This window comes from Phocoena phocoena, chromosome 20, assembly GCF_963924675.1.
Source record: "Phocoena phocoena chromosome 20, mPhoPho1.1, whole genome shotgun sequence".
In the NCBI taxonomy this organism is placed as follows: Eukaryota; Metazoa; Chordata; class Mammalia; order Artiodactyla; family Phocoenidae; genus Phocoena; species Phocoena phocoena.
The window spans coordinates 44,956,250-44,980,813 of NC_089238.1; the positions used below are offsets into that span (position 1 = coordinate 44,956,250).

Consider the following 24,564-nt stretch of genomic DNA (forward strand, 5'->3'; position numbering starts at 1 on the left):
CATGCTCTGCAACTAGAGAAGCCACCGCAATGAGAAGCCCACACACCATAATGAAGAGTAGCCCCTGTTCGCCGCCAACTAGAGGAAAAGCTCGCGCGCAGCAAAAAAGACCCAACGCAGCCAAAAATAAATAAATTAAGTAAATAAATTTAAGAAAAAAAAAGAAAGTTATGGAAGTTCTGATGGCCATATTGATTAAAGGTACTTTTTGGTTTGTTTTGATTTGGTTTTGATTTGTCTATTGGTTTAATCTCCTTTTTTAGATTTCTTTTTCATTTATAGTATTTCTGTATTTGACAGAAAGTAGAATCAGGAGGGTATAGGTAATCAATTTGAAGACACTGAACTCATGTATTTTGCTGTGGTAAAAATTATAATTTAAAATTTCCCAATGAATAATGAAAAATTTCAAAATGAAAATTATGATTGCTTGTAAATATAGAGTGTGTCATGTAAATACATTGACTCTGTGACTTAACTTGGGAGAATCTTGTTCTTTTTGCCCTTGAAATAAATATTAATAATGAAAATACTAAGTTGATTCATTTATTCAACAAATATTTATTGTATACCTGTTGTATGCCAGGAGGTGTTATGAGCTTTGGGGATGGAGAATGTAAAAAATGGACATGAATCCTTGGTGTCATGGAGGTTACATTTTAGATGTTTAATGTGACTTTACATATTTATTCTGGACAGGCCTCTGAAAGTTTCTTTAATTTTTGTTCTTGCATGCTCTGTGCCCTTATTGTTCAAGCCTTCAATCATATGTTGATAATTTGGCAGTTCTGCCTAGCAGCAAGTTCATATTAGAGACTTAATACCAAACTCAAGTATAGGTTTGTAGCTTGATGAAAATTGAAGAATAGGCATACAGGCAAATAAGGAATCTTCATGTTTAATTTTCATGAGACCCAGCTAAGCCCCAAGTGAATTTAGGAGAGAGCTAATAATAGTTGGGAATTGATCTGGCACTTAAGTTTAAGCTCAGTTAAAGGGCTTCGGATAATTCATTTTTTTTTTTTTAATTTATTTTCTTTATTTTTTTGGCTGCGTCGTGTCTTAGTTGCGGCACGTGGGATCTTCGTTGAGGCATGTGGGATCTTTCATTGTGGTGCGGGATCCTCGTTGTGGCGTGTGGTCTTCTCTAGTTGTGGCCTATGGGTTTTCTCTCTCTTTCTCTCTCTAGTTGTGGTGCATGGGCTCCAGGGTGCCTGGGCTGTGTTCTTTGCGGCATGTGGGCTCTCTCATTGAGGCACGCAAGCTCAGTAGTTGTGGTGCATGGGCTTAGTTGCCCTGTGGCATGTGGTATCTTAGTCCCCCAACCAGGGATTGAACCCGCGTCCCCTGCATTGGAAGGCGGATTCTTTTTTTTTTCTTTTTTTTTTTTTTTTTTTTTGCGGTATGCGGGCCTCTCACTGTTGTGGCCTCTCCCGTTGCGGAGCACAGGCTCCAGACGTGCAGGCTCAGCGGCCATGGCCCACGGGCCCAGCTGCTCCGCGGCATGTGGGATCCTCCCGGACCGGGGCACGAACCCGTGTCCCCTGCATCGGCAGGCGGACTCTCAACCACTGCGCCACCAGGGAAGCCCATGTTTTTTTTTAATCTGTTAATGAATGGGTCTTTTTATTTGTGAGGTTTTTTGCATTTTGCTTATGGGGCATCATATGTACCAATAGTTTTCTGTTTAATGATGAATGTTTACCTCATTGTTCATTGGCCTAGAAAAACTCTGACATTAATTATCTTGGAATTAAATCTTTAAAAATTAAATATAATACTTTAAGAGCTTGCATTATGCAAATATTCTTAATCATTGAAAAATGAAGAGTCAACTAAGTACTCTTGGGAACTAGGACACTAAATGGTAAAGCCATAGTTAAGTTAAACTTTATCAGTAATTTTTACCTTAAATACTCAAATTGGTAGACAATAGCAAACCTGACTGATTGACACTTTACCTTCTGTTTCCTTTCCTTTCTTTGTTCTTCAGGGAAGCCTAAAACCATTTATTAGTTCATTTAAAATTACACCCCCCAAAATAAATAAAAATAAAATGACCAGTAATGAACCCATTACAATGTTAACAGAAATAAATTTTTTTATGAAAAACTATTTTTCAGAACAAGAACAATTTCAGTGAGAAGAATGGCATTATTTTACAATTTTGTAAATCTCTTTAATATCTAACCTAATGGAAGCTAGAAGCTAGATGCTCATATTTGCTTCTGCATTCAGTTTCTTATGTTACGTTTTGATTAAGTATATGAAGAAGATCTAGCCTTTCACAGATAATGTAGTTTAAAAAAGAAAGAGGACTTTAATAACCTTTCAGATTAACTATGGATAATGTTCTATGATAGTATATCACAACTCCATAAGTGGTAGTTTCTTTAGGGTTAATTACAATGTGGAGTCTGAAACCATATCAGTGAAGTTTGGTTCTTTGTTATATTAAAACCCATTGGTCTGTCTTACACTTTGAATGAACCTTTTACTCTTGCATGCTTTTTAAACATCATGCTTAAAGCATTTGGAGAAAATTGGTTCACTGAGTTTTAAAGTATTGATAGACTGTCAGGTTCATGGTGGCAATAAAAATATTCCAAAATTCTAATTTTCACTTCAAAGCTTAGATTTTATCATTGGCAACAAATATTGTCACTTGTTGCTCTTGAAGTGATAAGGTTACTTGGCTCTTCTTCAAGAAAATGTTTGGCAAATAATCACATCTTAATAATTATAGTTGTCAGTTATTTTTCAAATAAGAATGATGTTCATTTTAAAAGTAGCTAGTTTGTAGTTTAGCTTGCAAATGAAAGAAATACACAAGTGCTTTTCTCTGAGATTGCCACTTTACTCCAGTATGCATCAGAAGTACTTTATGCATACTTTCCATTTTGTCACGCAGAATGTTAAAAAATGTGCACTCAAGAGTCAAGGTATATGGGAGTTCCCTGGTGGCCTAGTGGTTAGGATTCTGGGCTTTCACTGCAGTGGCCCGGGTTCAATCCCTGATCAGGGAGCTGAGATCCTGCAAGCCGTGTGGCGTGGCTTAAAAAAAAAAAAAAAAAGAGTCAAGGTATAATAAAACTAATCATTTTTACTGCTTTGTCATGAGCAGTATTAAGTGAAACTCCCTCTGTCCCTCCCTTCTTTCACTCTAAGTGTGTGGCAGTGTATTCAGTGACTACTATTATTTGGTGCCTCTGCCCTGATTTGTGCTAACATTGCATAGTTTTTCCCACCATTGCCTTTGCACTGTCAGTGCAGGTGTCAGTAAAGCTGACAAATAATGAGTTAGTATTGTGAAAATAGTTTGTATCTCGTGGACCCCCTGAAACAGCCTTGGGGACTTCCAGAGATTCTTTAATCACAGTTTGAGAACCACTGAGCTAAACGATTTTTAAATGCTCTTGAAGCTGGTGGAAGTAGCATAACTCAATAATTCAGCTTCTGAATGGTAAGAGTTGGTTATAATATATAAATGAGTTTAGTGGTTCAAGCTTTTAATATTTCAGCTTTTCTGAAAGTATACTTCAGGCTGGTTTAGAAATAATTTTGTACAGTAATCAATGCCTGTTAGAAATAGAATTTTTTGTATCTGTATCACTAGATACTGAGCCTCACTGTAAACATCTAGCTTAGTTTATGATGGTTTAATTAGCTATCTTTTTAGTTACTAATTTTTTCTTCTTTTGAATAAATAGTGTAAAAATTAATGTAACATCAAGGTTAATACTATATCATAAGATCAGAGACCTTATGGTATAGTATTTAGAGTATACAGTGTTTAAGTATAGAGTATATATTTATTTATTTATTTTTGGCTGTGTTGGGTCTTCGTTTCTGTGTGAGGGCTTTCTCCAGTTGTGGCAAGCGGGGGCCAGTCCTCATCGCGGTGCGCGGGCCTCTATCGCGGCCTCTCTTGTTGAGGAGCACAGGCTCCAGATGCGCAGGCTCAGTAGTTGTAGCTCACGGGCCTAGTTGCTCCGTGGCATGTGGGATCTTCCCAGACCAGGGCTCGAACCCATGTCCCCAGCATTAGCAGGCAGATTTCTCAACTACTGCACCACCAGGGAAGCCCCAAGTATAGAGTATATAGTATAGAGTGTTTCTGTTGTGATGTTTAAGTCATCTTAAATGCTCTAGCAGTAGAGATTGTTTTCTGATTTTTTTTAAGGTTTTGGTTACTGTATTACTTTTTTTTGTGGTTAGTAATAGAGCATATTAAAATCTTTTAAATATACAGTTGTGCTTCGTATTCTGTCATTGCTAGTTTTTACTTTCAGTGGTTTGCTGAGTTTCCTAAAGAGAGTTGTCTTTTAACATCCAACAGATAGCATGTTGTCCAGTTTATGTTGCTTTGGTATTTGGAAACATTGGGTTGCAAGCATGTAGAACAGAATGTCAGTCAGTTTCTTGTGTTGTAATTTGTAATAAAGTTAGAATAAACACTTTTTGCAAAAATAATCCTAATAAATATTTTCCATATTAGAGAAATCATGAATCGTTCAGAGCTACCTCGTTAGATTGTGAAGCTTCTTCATGGGGAGCACCAGGCAGGGCATGTTCATTTCTGCCACCTTCTTTCTTTTGCAGTGATCTTAATCATAGCACGCAATATGTACAGGGGCTAGCACTTTGTACCCTCGGCTGCATGGGCTCCTCAGAGATGTGCAGAGATCTTGCAGGAGAGGTAGAGAAACTCCTGAAAACCTCCAACTCTTACTTAAGAAAAAAGGTAACTTTCCATGAAACCGAATGTATGCGTTTGGATTAGGGAGTATTATGGAGATGAGAAGGCAGATTATTCATATTTGAAAGCTCAAATGATAATATAACTTATCTTTCCCTGTGCAGTAAATGTATTTTAAATGATTATATATGAATCAGTTGTTTATAAATCAAAATCTTTTTTTTATACTAATTTTGGAGGTGATTTTTTTTTTTTTTTTTTTTTTTTTGTGGTACGTGGGCCTCTCACTGTTGTGGCCTCTCCCGTTGCGGAGCACAGGCTCTGGACGCACAGGCTCAGCGGCCATGGCTCACAGGCCTAGCCGCTCTGCGGCATGTGGGATCTTCCTGGACCGGGGCATGAACCCGTGTCCCCTGCATCGGCAGGCGGACTCTCAACCACTGCGCCACCAGGGAAGCCCGGAGGTGATTTTTTTTTTTTTATTGCTATTTAACTCTCCAATTAATAAGTGATTGTGAACACTTTAATTCTCTTAATTCGTCATTTTTCAAGGAAATGATTTATAAACAAGCAAATGTTATTGGACCCTAGATGGCATACCTAATTACTTCCTAAGTTACCTGATTCTAAACAGTATTAAACAAAGTGATAATGAACAGATCTTTACAAATTTATTTTAGTGCCCATGTCTTTGTATTAGGGCCTTTGAATCTTGGAAGTGCAGTTCCATTGGGACCTAGATAATTATTAGGGAATGATTTAGAACATACTTCCTAAAACTGATATATCTAAATGGAATAGTAATGGAAGACAGTGATCTTATTCACTTATTTGCTTTTATTTGTTGATATAAACATTTTGTTGTTATTTCATTGTGCTTGAATCCTAAAACCTTCATAAACAAAGGGTAAAATTTAGGACTTTAGAAGTGAGTCACATAATATTGTCTGGTTGGTGTTTATTGTGCCTCTGTATTAATGGTGTGAGACAAAGCTGTTGAAAGGGCCAAGCTGTTTTCCAGGATCATGTACTGTTAATGATGGCTATAGACCAAAGCCAGTCTTTTCTCTTAAAAAATGTGTGGGCTGCTCTTGTTCAGAAAGATTAAATAAATATTAATAAAGATTAACAATTATTAAATAAAATAATTCCTACAGATTAGGAAAAAAATTGTTTCCCCCAACTGTAGCATGGGAAGAATTAGCTGAAATCTTTTCTTGTTAATGTATCTAAACTTTTATGTTATTCAATTCCAACAAATAGTAGTTATGGTTCCTTTTGCCAGGGGTGGGGGGGTTTAACCAAAATCAGTCTTTGAATGCCTTTCTTTCCTGTGAACAAGTTTCTTCAGTAGAGACTAGCTAACTGAGAGGCGTTTAACTAAGATCCTAAGTAACTTTCAAATGATTTTCTTGATTTCAGTAGAGAGTGAATTGGGGAAAGTATAGGTATTATTAAAAGCAGCAGCAGATTTAAAGCATCTGCAGTATATATATCTTTCATTTGCATAATGTTTTTATAAAACCTTTTGGTCTTTTTACTCAGAAGAATGATTATCACAGATGGAAGTCTTTATTTTTTACTTTGCAAAACTCCACATAAATTATGTTTAGCACGTTTGATAAGTTTGTGTTTAACCATGGTCTAGTCGAGAAAGCTTTTGTCTACTTATTTGGTAATATATGACCGAAGAGACAGGTGAGTTAGAAGTTCTCGTTAATGCAGTAAGCATAAGTTGGAAAGCCCTAACCAGTTAATAACTAATAAGTCTGATAATGATAAATAATAAATCTGATACCTAAGTCCTTTCTTTTTTCATGTAGGTGAACTAGTTGATAAGGTTTTGTTGTTTATAAGATTGGTTGTCCTGACTTAATCGAAATAAATCTTCTTTTGTCCTTTTTATGTTTTTTATAGGCAGCACTTTGTGCTGTTCATGTCATCAGGAAGGTTCCTGAACTTATGGAGATGTTCTTACCAGCAACAAAAAATTTATTGAATGAAAAGAACCATGGTAATGTGATTTAGATGCACTCATGAAGTACTGAGGGAGAAGGGGAAAGAGAACAGGCTTCAGGCAGTGTTGGCCTTCTGTCTCATGCAGTGGACTCACCTTTCTACTGTGCTTGGACACTTTTCCAGGAAGGGCTAATGGGTTGAATCTCTCTTCTACTCCCATATCCTAGTTTTTGTAATTAGAGATTGATTCCTTTACAGTAAGCTTGTTGTTTTTCATTTCTGGTCCTCTTTTACTATATTAAAAATACTATATTAAGTAATAGTGTAATTACAAGTGATCCTAGCCTTGATTTTCATGTGTAAAACCCTTTGATTTCCTGGCTATTTTATAATAGAAGAAAAAGTTATTTTTTTATTGCTTTGCCATAGTAGTGTAAGAGTTGTGAAACTACTTTTAGGTTACTTGTAACAGGAGTTTGTAATGGTTACCCAGATATATTTTTATAAAGCTTGAGAGAAATTAAATGAAATGTGGCAGTTCTTTACTGAGCATTTTATTCTTATTTTGAAGTCAGTGAAACAAGTTCTGAGTGAAGAAAATTCTTGTGTCCTAAATGCTAAGAGAAAAAATGTTAACGTGTATTTAATTTGATTAATGCAGTCCAGTGCCTAGAAGACTCAAAATATACTTGTTGAACAAATGAATGTTTAGGGTACTTATTTATTATTTAGTGAAAAGTATGGTGTGATTCTTTTCACTCACTCTTGACCAAGCAAATTTACTTTGTCATTCACAACTACCTTGGGTTTTTCGTATATTTTATCTGGAAATTTAAAATCTTAGTAAGATTTTTCTTCTTGAAATATCTATCAAAACTCAGCTAAGAGCTTATTAAGTCTGGAGCAGGTGATGTCCAGTTTATATTGACTAGGAGCATGTCTTTATGGATATTCTCAAATGTAGAGACATGTGTATTGGTTCTCATTTTTTAGCAATTATTTTGGTCATATAACTTTAGAATATTCTGTTTTGATTGACATCACCAGTATTAAATCAGGAGGTATCTATTAATACCTTCTTTGTATTCACCTCAATGCTTAGATTCTTTGAGAGATTAAAAAAAAATAGCAGCTATCCTTTTGGAATTGACCTTCAAAACTCAGAGCCCTGTACTATGAAGTTGAATAATATAGCCTCATTATTAGTTTTCATTGGTTCTTTTCTTTCAGGTGTCCTTCACACTTCTGTAGTCCTCCTCACAGAAATGTGTGAGCGAAGCCCAGACATGCTTGCACATTTCAGAAAGGTAGGTGCCATTCTGTATATCTAAGCCTTTCTTGATTGAAAATGGCTTTCCTGAAAAGTACATGATTTTCTCACCTATGAATTTTCTTTTGAAAGAAAGCTGTGGAGCTGAATAAAGGACTTAAACAGCCCTGCTGTGTGGTAGGGCTGGAAGCCAGATTTAGGCATATAAGAACTGGCAATAGTGCAGTGTTTTCCCTTTCATAATAGAAGTCTTCTCTCATTGTTGGCAGACACACCAGTCTCTCATGTGCTTTACCTGCTGTTTTCACATTGAAGTTAGGAAATGTAGCCTGAGGTCAAATTACACACAGGAAGTGTGTGTGTGTGTGTGTGTGTGTGTGTGTGTGTGTGTATGTGTGTATGTATGTAGTTTAAGGCAGGTAATTTTTTTTTTTAAAAGGTGAAAACTGCAAACTGAAATTTGACATTACTTTTACCTAACATAGGGTCCCCCACTATTCATTTTACGCTGTGGTGACTCCAGTGATGGAAGTCTCTAGCTTTCTTAAGTCCCTCCCTCCCTTTCTTAGAGCATTCTAAAGTGGAAATTTTTTTCTCCACTTATGTTTAGAAGGGACTAGTAAGGAGGACTCAGAGAAAGACTGTTCTCTGGGTAATTACATGCATTTCAGTTCCTTTTATAGGGTGCTGATCACTCCATAAATTGGGCTTACTTTGTACTTTAGATCTAGTGAAGCTCTAATAGCAGCTCTTTTTTGGGGAGGCTTTTTTGCCCCCTTAGATGTTCATGTATTGATTAAATTATTATAAAATAGTATGAGGCCCGTATCTGTCCCTAATGCTTGCTTTGTATGTTTTGTTCCTGTTGTCTGTTTGGAATCCTGCTGTATGTTAGAATGAAAAGGTAAGAATTAACCCTCTTTTAGATGGTGCATGCTGGCATTAGGTCCTTAGTGGCTTTTGTGTATCCATCCACAAATGTGGCTTTTAAAAATTTACTAATGCTGAAGCTGTGCTTAATACTATGTAATTTGTCCTAGCATTTTTGGCTAACTTCCTAGTCCAGGTTTTGTCTTGTCACTTAAACTCCTGACTCCAAAGTCAGCCTTGGATTTCAGTTGCAGCCTTTCCTGATTTGTAAGCCTCCTTCTCTGCCTTTCCTTTGTCTTCACTTGAGAAACTTTGAGCAGTTTCCCATTGGTGATGGCAGTTCCAGATTAGTTTGGATCCTTGACACCAAACACTGCTTCTTCTTGAAGCAGATATTTTAGAGCCGTGTGGGTAACCCCATGCTTTAAAAAGCTCCGTACGTACTTCTGAACTTTCAGTTCAGACTTAGAGCTTTAATTTCCCCCTTACTTGCCCTCAATCTTGCCTTGAAGTTTTGGAATATTAAAATTTTTTTGAGGTAGACTGGGTGGGCATCAACTGATTTTCATGGCTGCAGCCTTTCCCTTTGTCATTTTATTTTGTTTGTCTTGTCATCAGTTTTAGTAACTTGCATTTTTGTCGGAAAAATAAAGCTGGGTTCCAGGAATTTGTATGCAGAACACTTAGACATTTGTGCTTTTTGTCCCGGGGTGCTCTTATGTGGTGTGAATTTAATAGCTGAAGGAAAAAGGACTTCTCTGAGAGAGAAACCAGATTTTTAAAAAAAAATAATTAATTTTTTTTGGCTGCGTCAGGTCTTAGTTGTGGCACGTGGGATCTTTCTTTGTGGTGCACTGTCTCTTCATTGTGGTGCATGGGCTTCTTTCTAGTTGTGGTGTGCGGGTTTTTCTCTCTCTAGTTGTGGCACGCGGGCTCCAGGCTGCATGGGCTCTGTAGTTTGTGGCATGCGGGCTCTCTCATTGAGGCACGTGAGCTCAGTAGTTGTGGCACAGGCTTAGTTGCCCTGCGGCATGAAGGATCTTAGTTCCCTGACCAGGGATCGAACCTGTGTCCCCTGCATTGGAAGGCAGATTCCTTACCACTGGACCACCAGGGAAGTCCCCAGAAACCAGATTTTAAAAAGTAATTGAGGATATGGGTAGTACAAAAAAGGAGACCATTGGGAAGTATGCAAGGCGAGCTACTTTTTGTGCAGAGCTTGGTAATTAGATGATCCTGGTTTTATTACATTTTAAAGCAGTTTATACAGTTATATTATTCTGACCTCTAATATGAATCTGTCCACAGTTGACAGATTTAATGAGGATTCTGTTTAGAATTTACAGGTCATTATAGCTTAGATTTGTTTTAATCTTGGAATTGTCCAAATTAGATTTTTGTTTAGGTGACTTATGAAGTGCTTAATTGAAGTGTTATGGCCAAACTTATTTAAATTCCCACAGATTATGTTGTCTTGTATTTAGCAATAGACTTAGTGTTGTAAATGTTTTGAGTGTGTACCTTGGGCAGAGCTTGGCTTTTGTTTCAGTCTTGATCCCCTTTTAGAATTGGAGAGTAGGGAGGAATCCAAATACGATGAGAAAAAAATAATTGAGTTGCAGCAAAGTTGGGGCTGTTTTGACTGCCTCCAAAAGAGATAGGATTCAGTTTGCTTTGGACACTTCTTAATGTTAGGTGATTAGAATTGTTTATATAGCTAAATTGAGTTTGAAGTTAGAGACTGGAAATGTTCTTATTGTGGAAAACATTTTGGAATAGGGTTTTAACCTTAAATGATTGATCAACAGAGTTTGAAATGAATGATAATATTTAAAGCATTTTTAAGTTCAGCTTGGCAGTAAAATTGCCTCTACTATGTGCTGTCAGTCAGTCTAATGGACAGAGTAAAAAGAAGAAGGGCAGGGCTTCCCTGGTGGCGCAGTGGTTGGGAGTCCGCCTGCCAATGCGGGGGACACGGGTTCGAGCCCTGGTCTGGGAGGATCCCACATGCCGTGGAGCGGCTGGGCCCGTGAGCCATGGCTGCTGAGCCTGCGCGTCCGGAGCCTGTGCTCCGCAACGGAAGAGGCCACGGTAGTGAGAGGCCCGCGCACCGCGATGAAGAGTGGTCCCGGCTCACCGCAACTACAGAAAGCCCTCTCACAGAAACGAAGACCCAACACACCCAAAAATAAATAAATAAATTTAAAAAAAAGAAGAAGGGCATTCTGACCATAGGGAATGTATAGTTTCATCAGTGAGATAAGACAGGCAACAAATGTATAATTAGGTGCTGAAATTAAATTTTACCTAAAATTGTGTCATATGAGTTAAGAATAGGAAAAGGACGTTATTCATGGCCTTGCTGTCTTCCTAAAGTGAAGGATACAATTTTTCATGTGTCTTTTCCACTTAGTCAGTGTTGGAGGCTTTTGTATTCCCTGTTGTTTGTTCAAAAAGGATATAACTAGCCAAATATTAAGAGGGGAGAATTTTTTTCTCTATTTGAGATAGTTTGTTTTAAGACTATAATTTTAATAAAATCACCAGTATTTTGGGTGTGGTAACATTTTATATCCACATGTGTTGAATGTATTAAAAACTGAATATATTTGTGCAACCTTGGTGTGTCAAGTCCTATAGAAGTAGAAATGCAATATGCCCCATAGGTACCTGTTTTACTTGGTTCTCAGAGGCTTTCTAACCTACTGTTATTTATAGTACCTTTGCATGTATAACTCTGGAGTAAAAATATCTGGTTTGTTTTTAATTCAGATATTCCTTCTTGAGTTCTTGGCCAAAATGCTCCTAAGTTATATTTATCAAACATCAACAGTATACTAGTATATTGTATCAGTAGAATTTGCTTGGACTCAGACCCTTGCATCCTTTTTCTAAGTCAAATTACCTGCCTATTCATGAGAAATTCTTTGATGTTCACTGTTTTTTGATGCATCTCTCTTCCCCCCAGCTTGTGCCCCAGTTAGTTCGTATTCTAAAGAACCTCATCATGTCCGGATATTCACCAGAACATGATGTTTCTGGGATCAGTGACCCCTTTTTGCAGGTGAGGTCGAAAGAAAGTTTTGGATAAATGATATATTTTGGAATAGATTTTTCCTTCCTCTTATGTTTGTGTTGGGTAGAGATTTGGTAGTTAATTGATTAAACTAATTACATTAACAAATGAATAGTGACACAATTCTGTATGAGATTAATAGGGTAAAATTATAGTTGTAATAGTCAAATCGTATACTACATGGAGACTTGATTTACCAATATAATACAGCTCTGCAGGTGGTGGTATCCTCTGGCTGTGAAGTGTCAAAGTGTGGGTTGTCTAATAACTTCACTAAGACATAGAACCATATATAACTTCTCTAAAGATAATGTTTAAATTTCTTCTGTTTGAATTTTACCATTTCTATTGGAATCTAAGACTTCATTTAAGTTATTTGAATTTCATATCAAGCAAAGTTCCTTTGTGCCAGGCGGAATTTGTTGACATTTGTCGTATTTTGCATATTAGGTACGAATTTTGCGGTTATTAAGAATTTTAGGACGAAATGATGATGACTCAAGTGAAGCTATGAATGATATATTAGCACAGGTGAGTACTTAAACTTGCATTTAAGTAAACACTCATTTTAGTAAAGCAAGGAGTAGAATGATTGTGAGTATGTGGAGCAGTTTTTATTTGTGTTTTCTCATTGGTGGCTGTAATCAGTCACAAAATGTCTCCTGTTACCTCTGGATATTTTTTGGAAGCATTGTTTTGTCACTTTTGTAACACCCTCTGTGTCTTTTCAGGTTGCCACTAATACGGAGACTAGTAAAAATGTAGGAAATGCTATTCTTTATGAAACGGTTTTGACTATCATGGATATTAAGTCAGAGAGTGGACTGCGAGTAAGTCTTTTTAATCTTTTCTTCTCTAAACGTTTTATTTAAAATAATTGACTTGGATTTTGGAAATGAATTCCATTTGGAAATTAACTTTAGTAAAGAATGATGCAGAATGTATAGTGCTTTTTTTTGGTATCTGAAGTATCATTTTCTCCAATGAAGGCTTAATATTGATTATAATAGAAATTGGAAGAGCTTAGGTATGGTTAGATACATAGACAATGTTAAGTGAAGGAAAAATTTCTTTCTTTCTCTCTTTTTTTTTTCTTTTTTGACCACACCATGTGGCATATGGGATCTTAGTTCCCCGACCAGGGATGGAACCCATGTCCCCTGCATTGGAAGCGGGGAGTCTTAACCACTGGACCGCCAGGGAAGTCCCAAGGAAGCATTTCTGAATGAGCTTTTTTTAGAGCCATGATTTGAGTTGGGCTCAATCACTTCAAATAAGACATGATATTTGAGTTAATTCATTTCTCTAAATTTTTATTTGAGAAATAAACACAAAGTAAAAGAATTCAAACAGTACAAAAGGTATGCAGGGAGGAAGATGTCTGTCTGTAGCTTTCACGTGTAGACTCTCAATTTTTCTAGTGGGAAATACGGTTACCATTTTCTTTTTTTTTTTTAACATCTTTATTGGAGTATAATTGCTTTACAATATGGTGTTAGTTTCTGCTGTTTAACAATGTGAATCAGCTATATGTATACATATATGCCCTCCCTCTTGTGTCTCCCTCCCACCCTCCCTACTCCACCCCTCTAGGTGGTCACAAAGCACCAAGCTGATGCAGCTGCTTCCCACTAGCTATCTGTTTTACATTTGGTAGTGTAAATGTGTTAATGCTACTCTCACCATTTTCTAATGTACTTTTTTTTGGAGATATTTTATCCATATTTAAATGTGTCTGTACATGTGTATTTCTTGTCTATCCCACTTTTAAAAACTTTTTATTTAAAATAATTTTAGACTTACACAAAAGTTGCAAAAATAGTTCAGAGTCCAATATTACCGTTCACTCAGCTTCCCCTAATGTTAGCATCTTGTATAACTGTAGTATAATTATCAAAACTAAGAAGTTAATATTGGTTCAGTACCGTTAACCATATTACAGACCTTATTCAGATTTCACCAGTTTTTCTACTGATGACTAATCCTTGATCCCACATTGCATTTATTGTCATGTCTCCTTAGTCTCCTCCAATCTATGACATTTCCTTCGTCTTTCCTTCATTTTTGTGACTTTGACACTTTGAAGAGTACTGATCAGTTACTTTGTAGAATGTCCCTCAATTTGGCTCTGATATATTCTTTTTTTTTTTTTAATATTTATTCGGTTGTGCCAGGTCTTAGCTGTGGCATGCGGGCTCCTTGGTTGTGGCATGCGAACTCTTAGTTGTGGCATGCGTGTGGGATCTAGTTCTCTGATTAGGGATTGAACCCGGGCCCCCTGCACTGGGAGCACGGAGTCTTAACCACTGCACCACCAGGGAAGTCCCTGATATATTCTTTTTTTAAAAATTTTTTCTAAATTTATTTTTTGGCTGCTTTGGGTCTTTGTTGCTGCATGCGGGCTTTCTCTAGTTGCGGCGAGCAGGGGCTACTCTTCGTTGCGGTATGCAGGCTTCTCATTGCAGTGGCTTCTCTTGTTTGGAGCACGGTCTCTAGGCACGGGGCTTCAGTAGTTGTGGCACATGGTCTCAGTAGTTGTGGCTTGCGGGCTCTAGAGCGCAGGCTCAGTAGTTGTGGCAAATGGGCTTAGTTGCTCTGCAGCATGTGAGATCTTCCTGGACCAAGGCTCGAACCCGTGTCCCCTGTATTGGCAGGCGGATTCCTAACCACTGTGCCACCAGGGAAGTCCCCCCACCCCGATACATTCTTTTTTTTTTTTTTTGCGGTACGCGGGCCTCTCACTGCTGTGGCCTCTCCAGTTGCGGAGCGCAGGCTCAGCGGCCATGGCTCACGGGCCCAGCCGCTCCGCGGCATGTGGGATCTTCCCGGACCGGGGCACGAATCCGTGTCCCCTGCATTGGCAGGCGGACTCTCAACCACTGCACCACCAGGGAAGCCCCCGATACATTCTTATAATTAGTTTGAGGTTATGCTTTTTTGGCAAGACTACCACAGAAGTGGTGTGCCCTTCTCAGCTTCATATCAGGAGGTACCTGCTATCTGTTTGTCTCATTACTGGTGATATTAAGCTTGATCTTTTGGTTAAGGTGGTGTCTCTCCACTGTATAATTGTTTTTTTCCCCTTTGTAATTATAATATTTTGGAGGAAACACTTTGACACTATGCAGATACTCTGTTCTCCTCAGACTTTTACCCACCATTTCAGTACCCATCAGAGGATCTTGTCTGCAACAGTTACTAGGGTGGTGTTCTAATGATACCTTTCTATTTCCCTCATTTTTTCCTCATTAAATAATTGGAATTCTTCTATAAGGAAAAACTCTCCCTCAAGAATTTATTCATTCTTTCAACCATTTATTAGTATAATAATTGCTAAGCCATAGCTTTGTAAGAAACAAATTTACTAACTACACTACAGTATTTGTGTATAGTTCTTTTTGTCATCTGGGTTGTTCTGCACCTTACACATTTCATGTTAAGTGAAAACATTATGTTGGAGCTAGTTTATATTCATGTATAGAGACCATTCTCATTTTTAAAAAGGTTGTAGTAGAATATTCATAACATAAAATTTATCATTTTAACCATTTCTAATTCTGTAGTTCAGTGGCATTAAGCACATTCACATTGTTTTGCAACCTACACAGCCATTTATCTTCAGAACTGTTTGGCCTTCCGAAACTGAATCTACGTACCTATTAAACAATAACTCTCCCTTATTGCCTGTCCCCAGCCCCTGGCAACCACCGTTCTACCTTCTGTCTCTATGGATTTGCCTGTTCAGGACATTTCACATAAATGGAATCATATAATATGGGGTGTTTGTGTCTGGCTTATTTCACTTAGTATAATGTCTTCAGGGTACATCCATTTTACAGCATGTGTCAGGATTTATTCTTTTTAATGGTCGCATAGTATTCCGTTGTATGGATGTGCCATAGTACATGTAGCAAATTTGCTATTAATGGACTCTCCTATCATTTGTGATTATAGATGGTGTTGCAGTAGATTTTTGTGCATATGTACAAGTACATTTGTCAGCTAAATTCCTAGAAGTGAAATTGTTGAAGCAGAGGATACAGTTTCATTTTGTAGCTTTTATTTATTTATTTGGCCGCACCATGTGGCATGCGGGATCTTAGTTCCCCAACCAGGGATCAAACCCATGCCCCCTGCAGTGGTAGCATAGAGTCCTCATCACTGGACCACCAGGGAATTCCTCATTTTAAATATTTATAGTTACTGCCAGGTTTCCCTCCAGTGAGGCTGTAACAATATTATTTTTCTGCTAACGATATAAAAACTTTAAAACAATCTTTCAGCAGAAGTAAAATATGGTTTTAGGAGTTTACCTTCAGAATTTTTTTTTGGCTAGCAATCTATAGAAGTACTAACTAAACTACCACCTTTAAATAGTTTGCACCTATCAGAGGCCAGAAAGTGACCCTTAAACAATATAGATATTTGATTTTCCTAAATTTTTAAGTTATGCTGTTTCTCTGTAGGTCCTAGCCATAAATATCCTGGGTCGTTTCTTATTGAACAACGACAAGAATATTAGGTAAGTCAACTGAAAAACGTCTTGTATCTGGCTATTATAAACTCAGTGTACTCAAGAGTGACTTTGCTCAAGATCACACATGTATTGAGTGACATATCTAGAACTTCAACTCAGGATTTTTATTTTTAGTCTGGTCTTAAAACCGTTTTGATAAGAATTTAAGTATTTGCCTCATGAGTTAATTTTTAGTCCTCTTTATACTTTAGCATTAGGAGTCAGCAAACTTTTTCTGTAAGGGACCAGATAGATGGTCAGTATTTTAGACTCCATGGGCCTTAAGGTCTATTTGGCAACTACTCACCTCTGCCTCTTGGTGTGAAAGCAGCCATAGACTGTGTAAATGATGTGCATGGCTGTATTGCAATAAAAATTGATTTACCAAACCAGACAGCAGAGGGCTGGGTTTTTGCATATAGGATGTAGTTTGCTGACCCCTGCTCTAAATTAAGAAGAAAAATATAACATTTCAGTTGCAAACCTGGAACATGTTTGTGAACTCCAGCTACTTTTTTAAAGTGGATGAATTTATCAGTATTACCTTCTATTCTTTCTTGTCATGTTAACGATTGAAAAAATGTGGAAATAATCATTATGGTACCCTAAATTATCTTCTCCTTCCAGAAGAATTTTTAAATACTTGGATCATAAACTCAAATTTTTGCAGGGGCAGTTTTGGTACTGGTATCAAACAAAAGCAGAGGAAATATAAATGGTAAAATTGAAATAATTTCCTCTTGTGTTTTGGGGCTCAGACAGCCTGAAAAGGCATACTATATACTTATTTTGTTGTACTATTTGAAAGAGTTTGGAAGAATCAAGTCAGTCACTTTTAGAAGTTTAAATGGAATTGACCATGAATACAAATCTAAATCCAAGGCTTCTGGTTGCCACAGCTTTAGATTATGGTATTTTTTATGGCTTTACTGTGTTTCCATTTTACTCACTAATCTGTCTTGTCTTTTAAATATTTAACAATGTATGCTTTCCCTTAGTCATTGGACATCTTCTTTGTTGTTAAGCAGAGAATTATCCTGAATTTTACATTTTAATTCTGTTCTTCTGCAACTTTATGTCATCCAGATATGTAGCTTTAACATCTTTGTTGAAGACTGTGCAGACAGATCATAACGCAGTACAGAGGCACAGAAGTACCATTGTGGACTGTCTAAAAGATTTGGATGTCTCAATAAAACGGTAACAGATTATTGAAAATTCTGCTCCCCACCCATCACCTGATAACTTTGTAATAGTTTTGAGAGGGAGAATGTAGACATTTATGTATTTAGTCATTATTTTCACAGAGTAAATCCTTTTTTTCGAAAGGATTGGCAGGGAGAAGTTTAGATTAATGAAAGAGGCCAGTACGGAATACTGAAGTGCACACTGAAGTTGTCCTTGGTTCTTTGATGAGTAAAACAGGTACAGATAAGCTGGGCATATGTTTACTCAACAGAGGTACTGTGTTCTGTGTGTTGGAGGATGAAAATACGGAGTGATCCATCGGCTGAGTGTTTTATCACAATGCTGAAACTCAAATTGCTGACAGCACACGTTTTCTCACAGTACTTCAAGATACTAGAGGCGGCCGTGTTTCTTAGAACAGTGCATCTAGGAATGACTTCTAGGCAGCACATAGGACTTAGAAAAGGCATGTATATTTTTTCCTTGATGTAGTAATTCTACTGGTTCTCGTCTTAGAATAACTGTAGTTGTTTGTAAAACCTAGTTATAGTTGGCCTCAGTGAACTTTTGGTTTACTGTTCAAACCAGAAAAAATTAGATTTGAAATGATCTCTGAAACTATTCACTTAACAAACATTCATTGATAATTGTGTTCCTTTTATTTGCAGAGAACAGGTGCTAAGTGCTTGGGCAAACTAAAGATAAGACCTAGAGTCAGTAATAACAACTTTTACATAGTGCTTTGCAAAGAATTTATAAGCACTCTCAGTTGGTTCTCAGAGCAAGCCAGTAAGAGAGACTAGGCAATTACTTCCATCCCCAATTAACAGATTAAAATACAGTACCAAAGGAATCAAATGACTCACTCCAAACCTTACCCCTTGGACATGGCAGACGTGGGAATAGAAATCAGACTTTCTGACTTCTATTGTGTTGTTTCTGTATAGCTCATGACTGGGCTTTGCATTTCAAAAGTAAAACCTGGGTCTCTTTGACAGGCTATATAACAGTAGGTGCTTAGACTCTGGAGCCAGAAAGCCTCATTTCAAATCCTAGCTCTGCCCTTAATAAACTTTGTCTAGTTACTTAGCTTTCCTGTGCTTCAGTTGTCCCATATGCAAAATGTGGATACAAGAGCACCCACTTCAAAAGGTTATGTGCAGGATTAACTGGATTAACATATGTAAAGTACTTAAGCACTGTGTAAGAATTAGTTATTATTGCATTTCTGTAAGGATTGAGTTTTTGTTGCTTGTAGATTAACTAAGATGAAAGTATTATTAAATTGGGATTTTTGAAAGTTAATTATATGCCATGTTTGACATTATTGACCAAATGTGAAAAGATGCCTGTAGTAACCTTATAACTTTTATATGTAAAACATGTCCGTATTTGCCTTCATTGCCAAATTTGATAGGCGGTTTTAGAAACTCCTATTTGCTCTCATAGCACATACCCTTTTTTTCCTTTTCATGGCTCTTATTCTCTTTTTCAGTTTTTTTTCCAGCTTTATTGAGATATAATTGTGTAAGTTAAAGATGTCCATCACATTGACTTGTCACAGTTATCTATTGCAAAATGATTATCACTGTAGCATTAGTTAACACCTGCATCCTATCACATACTTACCATTTCTTTTTCATGGTGAGAATATTTAAGATCTATTCTCTTAGCAACTTTCAAGTATATAATACATTGTTATTAACAATAGCCATCATGCTATACATTAAATCTCCAGAACTTATTCATCTTATAGGTGGAAGTTTGTGCTCTTTGACAAACATCTCCCCATTTTTCCCACCCCTCAGACCCTGGCAACCACCATTCTAGTCTCTGTTTCTATGCATTCAGCTTTTTTTAGCTTCCACATATGAGTGATACTGTACAATATTTGTCTTTCTCTAACTTATTTCACTTAGCTCTCAAGGTTTGTTTTTATTCTACTCTTCTATGTACCTTTTGATGTAAACTATGTTACATCATCTTTGGACTAAAGTGGATGTAATAAAAGGAGAGTATGGTGACTATATATCATGTTTTTAATGAATAATGCAGAGGTATTATCATTGGGTAATAATTTTGTTGCCTCTCTTTTTGAGCCTTTTAAGTATTCTAAATTTCAGCTTCATAGAATAGATTGCTGAAGTCAAACTGCATTTTTGGTCTTTAGTAGTATATCTCTTGGGGATTTTTGAAGAAAAGTGTTTAATGAACGTTCAAAATAAATTTGATAACTTTGGTTATCTCATGTGCAAAGATTGGGATGATAAGATCATGCAAAGACATCAATACATCCACTAGTGCTTGGTGTTCAAAGACAACATACTGGGTCTTTGTTTCATTCCCACTGTAAATATCATAACTTTTTTTCCCTCCCCCCTGCAAGGCGTGCAATGGAATTGAGTTTTGCCCTGGTAAATGGGAATAATATTCGAGGCATGATGAAGGAATTGCTTTATTTTCTGGATTCATGTGAGCCAGAATTTAAAGCAGACTGTGCATCTGGAATCTTCCTTGCTGCAGAAAAGTAAGATTTAATTTTTATATTCATTGGTAAAAAATGCTTGGAACTTTTTGGAAAGCATCTTTAAAACATGGGGGAAATGTTGTAAACATGTTTAAACATGTAACATTTATTTCAGGCTTCCCATTAGAAATTAGGTTTGAGAAGGCCATTCTAGCCAGTATCTAATGTTAAGCATTATGCTAAGACCAAAATAATCCCACTTTTATAAAATCTCCTCTTTTATCTGTTCTTTAACCTCTCATCTATGATGTCCTTTTGATGAAAAGAATAGAAAAGTTACAGCATCTGGATGGTGGTTCTGTGTAAAACTTTTAGGAAGAAGTACCTCAAGATTTTGGTAGTATGGTTGTTTCACCTCTTTTCACTGTGAATTTAAGGGAGCAAGTTTCTAGTCCTGGTGTGCCTGGGTCTCGGAAGAGTCCCTTTTCTTCTTTCTTCTCTATCCTCTCCTGTCCTGACTTTATGATTTATTTTCTGAAAAACTGGAAACAGAGTCCCCAGTTCTCAGCTCAGCAACTCCTATCGCATATTACATGGAACATCTGAATTTGACTATGTACCACTTCATCACCCTTTGAAATGGGAATTGCTGCTAGTTTTGAAGGTGAAATGGGTCCAGATATAATCACTTAACCTGTGAACCTAAAAAATGCTGTAGGACAGGATTTTTGAAAGTCACTGAGCAGAGCTTAGTTTATAGGTTCCAGTGTTTTCACCTAGTGCCATTATTTTCTCAGGTATGCACCTTCCAAACGGTGGCATATAGACACAATTATGCGCGTTCTGACAACGGTAAGTAGTGTTCTTAAGTCAACATATACTAAGGGCTGGATGTGTCGATTAATGAGTCAGACAAAGCCCTTGTTCTCATGAAGCTTATATTCTAGTGGGGGAGGTAGGAAATTCATGGGGAAATATGTAACACTCTCTTGTCAGGCAGGGGAAAATGCTATGAAAAATACTAAAGTAGCATATGGGACTATATTGATGGCAGAAGAGGATGGGATATGGGGCAGTGGGCCAGGTGTCTTAGGTAGAATAGGGCAGGTCACTCAGAGGAGGTAACATTTGAGTAGAGAACTTGGTTAAATGAGGAGCTGTGCAAAGATTTGGGTGAAGAGTGTACAAATCAGAGGGAGCAGTAAGTGTTGCAAAGCCCTAGGGTAGCAAACAAGCTTGACCTGTCTGGAGAGCATCAAGAAGGCCAGTGAAGCCAGTAGAGTGACAGAGGCAGAGAATGGTAAGCTTGATGCAGGGGCTAGATTCTATAAGGCCTTACAGGAGTTAGGATTTTATTTTGAATATGATAGGAAATCATTGGAATGTTTTGAATGGCTAAATTCTGGATTTTAAATTATGATTTTATAGAATATCCTTTCTTTGGTAGTCTTCCAGAATTTTGGAGCTTCTCAGTTGATCAATTAATAGACAGGGATTAGAGATTTAAGAGTAAAAATGAAAATGTAGTGGCATAACTATCTATGTCTAATTATGTCACCAGAAGTAAAAAACGTTGACAGAGTTGACCACATTAAAATTTAAAACTTGTATAGCAGAAGGGAAAAAAAATCTACAAAGTTAAAAGATGACAGTTAGGGGAAAGACCATTGTAACATATGACAGTGTGTTAATATTTTTAATCTATAAATACTTTACAATTAATAGGAAAAAGTGAAACACTAAAGGAAAAACTGGCATTTGAACATACATTTGACAAAAGAAGAAATGACTAGTTAACAGTGAAAAATACCCTTACTCTTAAAGAGATAGTAAATAAAATAAAAGTGAGGTGTCATTTTTCACTTGTCATACTTTTTAATCTAATTCCTAGTGCTAGTTAGAAAATAGAGAACAGGCAGTACTTTATTAATTATGTTTTTAGGACTTTCTGCTGGAAAAGTAAAAGGACACTGTACAAAAATGTATATTATAGAAGTGTTCATCCTAATCTTATTTATAATAGGGGAAAGCTGGAAACAACCAGGAGTCTCCAAATGGGCATGGGTTAAGTAAATTATGAAACATCTGTAGGAGGGAATGATACCATTGAAATTTAAAAAATTTCAATTAAATAGTTTACCTACAATGAATTAATTTTGTAAAAGTTTAAAAGTCAGTATACTTAATTGGGAAATTATATTCTAACAAAAAATACGATGGTTTTTGTAAGGCTCAAAAGAAGGGAAAAATTAGAGCTCCTGAAGAAAAATGTTTATTGAAATCAAAACCTTTTTTAAAAAATTGCTCCAACTTTTCGGTTTTCCAATCAATGTTCTTTTTATATGATCATATGATTTTTCTTCTTCAGCCTATTGATGTGCTAGGTTAAGTTAATTGATTTTTTTTAAAATTATTTATTTAATTGAAGTATAGTTGGCTTATATTAATTGAATTTTGAATGCTGAATCAGCCTTCCATATCAGGAATAAATCCCACATGGTTGTGACATATAGGTTTTTTAATGCATTATTGTTGTATTTGATTTTCTAATTTTTTTAAGGATATTTGCATCTGTGTTCATGAGAGATGTTGGTCTATAGTTTTCTGTTCCCGATGTTTTCTTTGATCCATGTGTTATTTAGTAGTGTGTTATTTAATTTCCAAATATTTGGGGACTTTTCAGCCATCTTTATATTACTTATTTCTAGTTTAATTTTGCATGATTTCTATTCTTTTATTTATTTATTTTAAAATATTTATTTATTTATTTTTATCTTGGTCTGCATTGGGTCTTCATTGTGGCACACGGGATCTTTTTGTTGTGGCACAGGGGCTCATCATTGCGGAGCTTGGGCTTCTCTCTAGTTGTGGCACAGAGGCTTCTCTCTAGTTGTGACGTTTGGGTTTTTCTCTCTCTAGTTGTGGCACGTGGGCTCCAGAGCATGTGGGCTCTGTAGTTTGTGGCACTCAGGCTCTCTAGTTGAGGTGTGCAGGCTCAGTAGTTGTGGTGCGTGGGCTTAGTTACCACGCGGCATGTGGGATCTTAGTTCCCTGACTAGGGATCGAACCCGTGTCCCTTGCATTGGAAGGCAGATTCTTTATCACTGGACCACCAGGGAAGTCCCTCTGTTCTTTTAAATTTATTTTTAATGGCCCAGAATGTGATCTGTCTTAATGAATGTTCTGTGTGAGCTTGAGAAGAATGTGTATTCTGCTGTTGTTGAATGGCGTGGTCTATAAATGTCAATTAGATCATGTTGATGAGTTCTCTTATTTAAAACACTCTGCTTGTGCTTCCCTGGTGGAGCAGTGGTTAAGAATCTGCCTGCCAATTCAGGGGGACACTGGTTCGAGCCCTGGTCCAGGAAGATCCCACATGCCATGGAGCAACTAAGCCTGCGAGCCACAACTACTGAAGCCCCCGCGCCTAGAGCCCGTGCTCTGCAACAAGAGAACCACCGCAATGAGAAGCCCGTGCACCGCGACGAAGAGTAGCTCCCCACTAACTGCAACTGGAGAGAGTTGGCTCGCAGCAATGAAGACCCAATGCAGCCAAAAATAACAAATAAATACAATAAATAAATTTATTAAAAGAAATAATAGAACAAAACACTCTGCTTTTTCCTAGTAGGGAAGAATGTAAATATCTAAGTCACACCACTAATTACCTGCTTTTTAGCTTCTCACCTTTCCTTTTTGACCATTTCCCTAAACTTCTCCCTCTGTCTTTGTGTTTCTTTTTTTTTTTTTTTTTTTTTTTTTTTGCGGTACGCGGGCCTCTCACCATTGTGGCCTCTCCCGTTACGGAGCACAGGCTCCAGACGTGCAGGCTCAGCAGTCATGGCTCATGGGCCCAGCTGCTCCGCGGCACGTGGGATCCTCCCAGACGGGGGCACAAACCCGTGTCCCCCTCATCGGCAGGTGGACTCTCAACCACTGCACCACCAGGGAAGCCCTGTCTTTTTGTTTCTTAACAGGAGTGGGTATCCCAGCCACCTAGGATTTTTTCTTTGTCTTTTTACTCTCTAAAGTACACATGGGTAGGCCTGGTCTCAGTCTTGTAAATCCGATCAACTCTTCTGTCCAGTAATGGGAGATTGACCAAGGTGGGCTGATATTAGGCACAGGTTCCACTGTTTATATGTCCTTTGCAGCCTGGTTATCATCATGCTCTGATAAGGCCAAAATTTAGTTTCCTCATAGGTTAAATAGCTGTATTTTGTTTTTGTGGTTGTAAATCTCAAGATTCCACTAGTCAAGAGGACAATAAAGAGATCAAGGTTTTCTTTTTTTTTTTAATGTGGATAATTAAATACAAAATATTTCCTATTCCTGGGACTACTTATTGGTTCTATATTTATAAACTAGTTTTTAAAGGAGTGTGAATAAACTCAGGTATTTTATTTGTTTGCTTATTTATGTATTTATTTGGCTGCGTCGGGTCTTAGTTGCAGCACACAGGATCTTCTTGAGGCACTCGGGATCTTTCGTTGCGACGTGTGGGCTCTTCACTGTGGTG

General features: G+C 37.2%; 1 protein-coding gene and 1 non-coding gene across 3 annotated transcripts in view; both read left to right on the top strand.

The window, feature by feature from the left end:
* Positions 1 to 24,564, top strand: part of AP1G1 (adaptor related protein complex 1 subunit gamma 1) — an 81,066-nt gene that overhangs the window by 39,293 nt on the left and 17,209 nt on the right. Inside the window, exons 4-14 of one of the 2 annotated variants that reach the window (XM_065899742.1) lie at positions 4,603 to 4,744; positions 6,617 to 6,713; positions 7,889 to 7,965; positions 8,824 to 8,832; positions 11,767 to 11,862; positions 12,325 to 12,405; positions 12,606 to 12,704; positions 16,341 to 16,396; positions 17,477 to 17,590; positions 19,965 to 20,105; positions 20,843 to 20,897. In XM_065899742.1, the coding sequence (XP_065755814.1) occupies positions 4,603 to 4,744; positions 6,617 to 6,713; positions 7,889 to 7,965; positions 8,824 to 8,832; positions 11,767 to 11,862; positions 12,325 to 12,405; positions 12,606 to 12,704; positions 16,341 to 16,396; positions 17,477 to 17,590; positions 19,965 to 20,105; positions 20,843 to 20,897 (967 nt within the window). The remainder of the gene's footprint in view (positions 1 to 4,602; positions 4,745 to 6,616; positions 6,714 to 7,888; positions 7,966 to 8,823; positions 8,833 to 11,766; positions 11,863 to 12,324; positions 12,406 to 12,605; positions 12,705 to 16,340; positions 16,397 to 17,476; positions 17,591 to 19,964; positions 20,106 to 20,842; positions 20,898 to 24,564) is intronic. The other variant, XM_065899743.1, reaches the window with a different exon arrangement.
* Positions 17,863 to 17,948, top strand: LOC136141563 (small nucleolar RNA SNORD71). Its single transcript, XR_010657739.1, has one exon. It is a non-coding gene; the product is annotated as a small nucleolar RNA SNORD71 (small nucleolar RNA).